The following is an 8,473-nucleotide window of genomic DNA, read 5'->3' on the forward strand; positions in this document are numbered from 1 at the left end:
AATTAATATAAAAATATTAAGTGTTCAATTATAAGAGATTGGATGGATACCTTTTAAATTTAACTTTTACGTCTTGATACACATCTCTTCTATGCCAAAAGACATGAAACACGAGTTTAGTTAAAATAGGTAATGTATGTTTTAAGAATGGTGTTTAGTAAAAGGTGCATCAACATGAAGTCAAAAAAACTATATTAAAGCATCTTTAATTTAAGATTTTATTTTATAAATTTGGTACTATTTTTGGTAAGTTTTTCAATGCCAAGTAAAATATAAAATCTCTTAAATTTCTTTCAATTTTTCTCTAATGGTAGATATATTTTTAAGATCTTAAATAATTTCTTGTTGATCCCACGACTTTTTTTTTGTTGTTGTTGTAGATCATTTCAAATGAGTTTCTTACTATTTTGAAAATATTGAGAGTTTTTATTAAAAAAAAAAAACTCATTCTCAATGGAATATTTTTGTTGATCCAATTGTAAGTTGAATTTTATCTTAAACTCAGCTTCAAATTGAAGAAAATCAATAGCTACTTTTGCAAATTCAATTTACGAAATAAAATTCATTCGAACTTAAATTTGATACAAACTCGTCCTAGACGAGTATACCCGTGCTTGTACAAACCAGATGGACACTAAGGAACTTGTCTTCCATACATGATTTTGGTAATTATTTCATCCATAAAATTTACATACAACACCCAATTTGTTACAACTCACTCTAGCCCAACACGTAAAAGAAAAAGTTACACAAAACTAGCATGGTTGACACGAGCCCACAAAACCTGGTAAGTGTATATGCCACAACAACTGTTTCATGCATCCAATAACTTGAAACCTTCAGCAGTTAATTTTCAGTCGTATAAACAAAAGAGCCAAGAACAAAGACAACAAACATCACTCCATTAGAAATATCGCAAAGATGTAATTGTTCCCCTGTCTCAGGAATTACTATAACAGCACTACAAATGTTTTTCATGTGTTCAACGAAAACTGTGTCTTCTTTTTGGATTTTTTTCTCCCAAATAGCCTTCTCCAAAAACTTCGACCACCAGATTTCTTGGTAGGTACGATGGCCAAAGAATTAACACTAGCACTGTCTTCCTGGCCTTTAAGTCCATTCAAAAGTAAAATCTTTTCCAGGGGCTGTTTGAAACTAGGAATGCTGGTGGGACTGGAGCTTCTTTCACTTGCTGTGATAGCATTTACATTTGATTTAGTATCATCATCTGCCACCATCTGATCAAACAGAGAAGATCGATTTTTCACTTTCATTTCTTTCGGGGGGACAGAATTCGTGTTTGTGACTGTACGACGTTGGGAGGCAATGGCATTGTCAAAAAGAGAGACATCCTTTGGTGCAGCTAATGCCTTCAACTGCTTCCCAAGGTTAAGAATGGTTTCTTGACACTCTGCCAACTTTTCCGACGCGGCGGTAATCTCCCAGTCCTGCAGGTGCCGGATAGATATAAAAACAAATCAATGAACTGAAGAAGTAAGCTGTTCATCATCCTCCAATTTGGGAACTTCCAATTTAGCTTTAAAATCCAAGTTAGGTCAAATCTTCCATATTTTGAAGAACTATATATTATTCAATATCAAATCTATATCTGGATGATAGTGCTTCAAATTTATTAAATCTTCCATAATACCATATAAGATAGTGATCTAATTAATGTATGAGCCATTGAGTGTAGGTCAAACAGGAATAAAATGTGATTGAGAAGAGCTTACAGTTTGTAGTGGCTCATCCTTCTGATTAATGTCCTTGTCTTTCTTTGTCATGCTGTGATGATAAATTTGATATGTGAGTGAGCCAATCTTCAAATAAGAGATTAAAAACTAAATGTTTGAAAATCATACATATAGTAACAAACAAGTATTGTAAGATTAGATCATGAATACCTTTCAAACTGGAGCTGAAGTTCAACACATTTGGTCTCTAATTCTTCACAATATTGGTTTTTGCTCTCCAGTTCCACTTCTAATGCTAAAACCCTGTGATTAGCCTCTTGTAGTTCTGTTTCTGTAAGCTGGGTCTCAAGATCTTCATTTATGAATGCATGATTTTGTACTTGATCTTCTAGCATTCGATTCAATTCTTTCACAGTTTCTAACTCCAATCTCAAGCTGCCAACAGTCTTCTCTGATTCCTGAAGTTGATTTGTAGCTGATTGGAGCATCCCTTCCAAGGCTTCCTTCTCAGATTCAGAACTGATTACTTTATCTTCAATATTTTTAATTTCTTCCTTGTCAACATATGGCATCTCTTCAGTTGGAACACCATGACAATCTGAATTAGTTAGAGGAGGCAAACATGATAACTGTTCCCTAGTAAGATGCAACTTAAATGCATCTGCAGACATCCCTGTTTCAGCTTCGATTTCACTTAGTGTCTCATCCCAATCAAATTGTTTTTTAATGTCATCCCTCATACTAGAAACATCCTGAATTGAAAAGCAGTGATTCATAATCCAATCCAAAGCTGTGGTCAGTTCTGTGGCAAATTTTTCATGATCGGCCCTGTTATTGAGTAAATCGTAACACACATGGAGAAATTGCTGTAGGACACTACTAAGTTCAGATGTTTTCCACTGGAAAACACGGACCATGTAGCCAGTAGGCATTCCTTGACTCTTGCGTGTACATATATTTTCTCTTTGGTACAAAGAATCTGAATTATCAAAATCCTCAGCAGGCATGCTAATCCCTTCAATAAGCTCAATTATCTTACCTATTGACTGGCCCATATCCCTTTGAGATTGCTGTTTAGTTCCCTTTATTGATAAAATCTGAGCATCAGTACCACACAGATCTTCTTGCCCAGAATTATTCAAAGGTTCCCATGAAGTGTGCTTACTAAAATGGAGAGGCTTAGATCCATCAAAGTGACCTGAGCCTTTGCTTGAATCAAACGTATATTGATCTGTACTTTTTAGATAGCTCAAAGCCAGTCTAATATCCTCACGTATGTCATCGAGGTTCTTATGAGTGGCACAGTTTTGATCCATTATCATTTTAACTACTTCCAGAAGCCAGCCAGGAATATCACCCTTTAACATGTCATTAGAACATGATTCCTGATTTGAAATGGAGAACTCTGACAAATGATCAGACACAGGAATAATCTCCTTACCTTTTACTCCAGAGCTAATCTCGTTCGGTCTAGTCTCTGAGAAGCCATCTATTTCATTATTTTCTTCTACAGAAGCTTGTGAAATTTCAGTGGCATTTTCAACAGAGACCACTGCTAATTTTTCCATTTCAAGGAAGTCATCCATAAGGCTTAAATCTGAGGGTCCAACATTTTTGCATGATAATGATTCCTTCTGCCGTATACTTCTAAAGTGCTCCAATTCCGAAATCAATGCAGAAGCCCAGGAGTCAGCACAGCTAACCTTGTCATCACTGCCAATATCAGACATTGATGACAAAGATAAATCTCGAATTGCAAGATTACTTCTAGTCTGCTCCAAGGTTACATGGCCTCTAGATTCAATCTCCGACTCAAGTCGCATCAGTTTAGAAGCCGTGCGAGCAAGCATTGCTCTTGAGAATTTGACTTCATTTATTTTCCTATTTAGTGATTCTTTCAATGCCTTGTTTTCTTCTTCCACTGCATTCAGTTGCTCGGTCAATGCAGTGGTTCTTCTAATGGCAGTCTCAGAACTTTCAAGTGCAGATTCAACCACTAAACTGGTTGAGTTCAAGTTTTTCCTTCTCATTTCAAGTGAATCCTGTTCCAACATTTCAAATTCGTTTTTCATTTTTGCCAAGGAAGCTTGACTTGGCAATCGTTTTTGAACCAGAACACGCAGCCTCTGACATTCTGATTCTAACTTGGCAATTTTTTTAACACTCTGTAAATGCTGCTTATGAGAAGCATCAGCTGTTCTACGATTAAATTCTCTTTCCTCATTCCGGATATCAAGTTCCTTTTCAAGTACTTGAGTTTCGTACTTCAGGGAAGCATTATCTCTCTCCATGGACTCTAATCTAATCATCAATGCATTATGATCATCCTCTGCATGAGCCAATTCTCTTTTCAAATCTTCAATCAATTTTTCTTTAGCCACAATAGATTTACTAAGACGAGAATTTTCAACCCCAAATTTAGCAAGCCCTTTACTGCTCTCTGATAGCTTCTCCTCCAAAACTGTGTGTGCTACTTCAAATTCTTTAGAAACTTTCATTACAGCATCATGCATCCTTTGCTCTTTCTCTTCTCTAACAAAACGTAACTGTTGCATACATTCCTTCAGAGCACCATCCAACTGTGCCGCTCTTTCTTCATAAACTAATTGCTGCCGTATAGATTCATCAAGATGTTGCTTCATAGATAATATTTCAGCTTCCGCCTTCTCCCATCCTTCAAATTTAATGAGAGACTGGTAAAATTATTCTAAGAAATAATCTATCATTATTGTTGTTCAAATGCATCAACATTACCTGCCACTGCTTCTTGAACAATTTTTGTTTGTTTCTTCAGCTGCTCATCTTTAGCAGCACATTCAGAAAGTGTAAAAGCAAGCTTATCATTTAATCTTTTTAAGTCTTTCTCCAATTTTTCTTTATCACTTACAGGTTCCTGTACCTAAAATCGCAAGGCAAAAATACTAATTAAGTTATATTTCACAAAATTATAGGGAGGAAAAACCTAGGTTTCTAACAAATGCATATATAAACAATTATTTGTCCATTTTGCAATTACAAAATATTTCAAGATCAAGGGCACAGGAAAAAAGCCCTTCTGGATTAATACTTTTACTAACTAGTACTCTTAAGATGTGAGACATTGAAGGGGAAGGAAAACTATAGCAGCCGTCTTAATGTATACATGAACATAAATTTTCGATGGCATTTATGAGAACTGCAAAATATATGTGTGTGTGTGTGTAGAATGAGAACTGAAACATTTGATGTGAGACAACTAAATTACCTCTCCATTCTCTTTTGAGGTGAGATTTGTTTTGTCAGTTGCTATTGTCTTCTGTGTGGATTTTTTCCCCCAAAGCCAAGACTTATGCTCCATAACGATAAGAAGGCTTCGAATGTGAGAAGCCTGAATGAAGATTTCGGTTAGGGGAAGTATGCTACTTTAGTCAAACTGGAAGGATGAGCTAACAAGAAATAAATCACAACAATGTAACTTATGATGCACACTTTTCACTATTTTTCGATAATAGCTCGCGTTCATTCACAAACACTATTTCAATATTTCATCACTGATGCCATGCTATAAAAGGATGCAAGAATGGCTCAGCCATAGCCAGGATTGGAAATCATATGAGCTAAGCCTATCAAGGTAAATGCAACAATTAACTGAGCTTTAACTTAAAGCTCAATCATTTGGGTTAAAAACTGTATAACGCTAATTAAAAATGATTTAGTGATTCTTTAGAATGATATCTGAGACGCAATTAATCGGCAAGTCATAATATCCAAATGTGCAAATGATGCAGAAGCAACAGAACAGCTTCACATTGACGCAAGTTAACATCTGAGAGACCTCAAACCGAACATCCCCTTGATGAGACCAAAAAGAAAAAGGAATGCTAATATATACTAAATAAAAAACATTGCAATTAACATATTCATTTGTCTGAGACACTACATTACTATATATGAATCAGCCTATGGACTAATGAGCCAATTGTAAAAGCTTAAACTAGGTTGATTTCACAAATAACTCAAAATTCTGAGCTAATTGAAGCACTGTTAATAAACTGATTCACGAACTGGTTGATGGGCTGTTCATTTCATTTCTAACCTAAGCAGAATATATCCATCAAGTATACAACAGAAATTAACCATGAGAGAGTACTGTCATCGCGTGTCTGCAGAGGATGCAATGGCCGTTACCACAAAAGAGGTATATTACATACATCACTAAATAAATATAAATCTCCACGCATCAATATTTATATATATAAAAAAACACTATAAACCTCTTTCAGCAGAAAGCCCGAAAGCTAAAAAATTATTCCTCTTAAATTTAAGTAAAAAAAAAAAAGGTTCTTTAAAAGAACAGAATCAAATGATGGTACAATATAAGAAGAACATAATGATGAAAGGTGTGAGCTTTGGTTTCTGACCTCTTAAGAATGAAGTGCGAGGCTTTGCTGGTACGTGGATCATCCAAGACAAAAGAAGAACATCTGAGACCCAATGGCGAGGAGATTCAACTCTGGCACGGACAATTCACGGGACAGGAAAAATGGATAGAAGTGGAGATTAAGGAAATGGGAGTTGAGAAGGTTAAAGGAACAGACACAAACATCATATGATAACGTGCAATGTTTGATTTTTCACCGACGAGAGGGTACCACGGTTCCAACCTTAAAGAGAGAAAAAAGAGGGGAGTTTGGTTGCAGGAAAGGGAAAAGAAAGAAGTGAAAAGACAGTAAAGTGTTCCTTGCTGGACTAAAAGTCAAACTGAAAAAAGACACTGCCAATGCCATGGATGCAAATTTTGATTGTAAAAATTATTGGAAACATGTGTTTTAAGATTAACCCATTTCAGAACGAAAGAAAAATCAAATTACATGCATGTCAAAATTAAAAATTTTTCTTCTCTATAAAAAATGCACCAATGTGATTAATTTTGCTCCACTTAAACAATCTTGTTTTACACGTATTGCTAATTTTGATCCATCAATTAATTTGATGTGTAATATTTGATAAAAAAAAATACGGGTATGATAATACAAAAGAGTTATATTAACATTTTGTTAGCATCACAACATAGAAGAAAAAAACACATTATGTTTACTATTGCATGTTAATTTTTGGTAAGGATAAAGCAAAATTTCATAATTTAAATGTAGGCTTGGTACGTGGAATAGATTTAAGTTATTTGATGTACTCTTTTCTCCATCCTTACAAGTTTCAACTTCCTCCTATTATTGTTCATTTTGTCCCCTCTTTGCTTCCTCTAAACTTAATTTCATCAACCCTACTTTTTTTTTTCTCTTGTTACTTAATTTAAGTGTGCTCTATTTTATCTCCTCATTATTTTTCTATAATGAAGTAGGAAAAACTTCGTGTTATGTTCACCATTTTCTGTATGTTCATGTTGTTGCGTTAAATGCAAACAAATAAAGAAATATATTTTTTTTTATTTTGGATTATTTACTGACTTCTTGTTTATGTTATTTCTTTACTGAGTTGATAAATATTGATTTTGACGTTTTTTCCTAACCTTTTCATTGGTGTCTTTTTCTAATTGAAAAAATGGTCACGGGGAAATGAAACAAAAATAGGTGCATGGTTGTTTCCTTAGGTGATAAGTGTGATCCTCGCAAATGACAAAAACCAAAACCTTGCTCGTGACCACCTTGGAAGAAGATTAAGAATTCAGGTACCTGAAATTCCCCAAAAAATATTTAATTAATGTCATCTTGAAAATTGTTCTTATATGTTAATAGACAACAAAAATTGGATATGTTAAACACAAGAAAGAAAGTACTTTGAAACCATCTTTCACCAACTTCGCAGACAACAGCCATGAAAGTACTTCAAGACTTTGATTATCTAACTGAAAAAGAAAATACATATTCAATGTCACAATTAAACTTCGATATTCAAATTTAAATTTTTCTCCGTTGCAAACACTCTCTCTAACGACTATTTTTTTTCTTTTCTTTTCAAAATTTTAACTTTCAAGAGGATTATTTACATCCATTGCCATTGTTATTAATCATATAGGTTTTGATTACCTTTCCTCTGCATGTTATAATTATCGGTGAGTGTTTAGTAAAGTCTAAAAAAAATAAAGAAAAATGATATTATGATTTCTATTTTTCTTTTTATATTATTTAACGTGAATCATTGATTTTTTTAAATAAAAAAAAGAGTAATGCATTGATCAATGATTTATACCAAGTTAAGAGTAAATGATAAAAGTCAAAAAATAGAACTCATAACGTCATTTTTCAAAAATAAAATACTTAGATTAATGTTTATAAAGAATATTTAGTTGTGAAAACTCAGTATTGTAACCTGTCTGGTTTGTAAAATATTACTTAAGGTTTTATGGCCAAACAGCTTTACATGGTTGGTGTGTTTTCTCTGTGTTTTCTCTGTTTCTATTCAGTTTTCTTTGAGGTTAAGAAAAACCATTTTCAATTTGCGACATGTTTCCTTTATCACCAAAATCATCACGAGGACAAAAGAGTTCTTATATGTATTTTCTAACTCATTGCTGATATCTTACTTTTGAATTTGCATGAAATACCAACTTTTTTGGAAGTTCTTTAACTAACCATTTTTGGTTCTCAATAACTAACCTTTTATTTTCTTGGAAGTTCTTTTATAAACTAAATTTATAAACTAAATAACTGGTGAGTAGGATTCAATTAACTCGATCGAACTTCTCTTTATATCACAATTATTATATATTTTACAAAAAGCAAACAGTAAAGTAGCATCTGTTTCCATATCTTTTTCTGGTGTAACATATAAAGGTGTGTGAA

At 33.7% G+C, this 8,473-nt stretch overlaps 1 protein-coding gene across 1 annotated transcript; it reads right to left on the reverse strand.

Moving 5' to 3' along the window:
• Positions 1–883: 883 nt before the first annotated feature.
• Positions 884–6,398, reverse strand: LOC114173576 (filament-like plant protein 7). Its single transcript, XM_028058061.2, has 6 exons — positions 6,095–6,398; positions 4,939–5,061; positions 4,449–4,593; positions 1,905–4,368; positions 1,734–1,785; positions 884–1,448 (listed from the first exon to the last, which is right to left on the reverse strand). The coding sequence occupies exons 2-6, from the start codon at positions 5,029–5,031 to the stop codon at positions 975–977; spliced, it is 3,228 nt and encodes a 1,075-aa protein (XP_027913862.2). The 5' UTR covers positions 5,032–5,061; positions 6,095–6,398; the 3' UTR covers positions 884–974.
• Positions 6,399–8,473: the final 2,075 nt, after the last annotated feature.

Source organism: Vigna unguiculata, chromosome 2 (assembly GCF_037176805.1).
Source record: "Vigna unguiculata cultivar grain cowpea cultivar isolate G323 ecotype 2 chromosome 2, ASM3717680v1, whole genome shotgun sequence".
Taxonomy (NCBI): domain Eukaryota; kingdom Viridiplantae; phylum Streptophyta; class Magnoliopsida; order Fabales; family Fabaceae; genus Vigna; species Vigna unguiculata.

Excerpts from the sequence above, each read along its gene's own strand:
- LOC114173576 (XM_028058061.2), bottom strand. The coding sequence starts at position 5,031 with ATGGAGCATAAGTCTTGGCTTTGGGGGAAAAAATCCACACAGAAGACA. Across the intron at positions 1,786-1,904 it reads CTTCAGCTCCAGTTTGAAAG|CATGACAAAGAAAGACAAGG; the intron begins GTATTCATGATC and ends TTATCATCACAG. Across the intron at positions 1,449-1,733 it reads AGGATGAGCCACTACAAACT|GACTGGGAGATTACCGCCGC; the intron begins GTAAGCTCTTCT and ends CGGCACCTGCAG.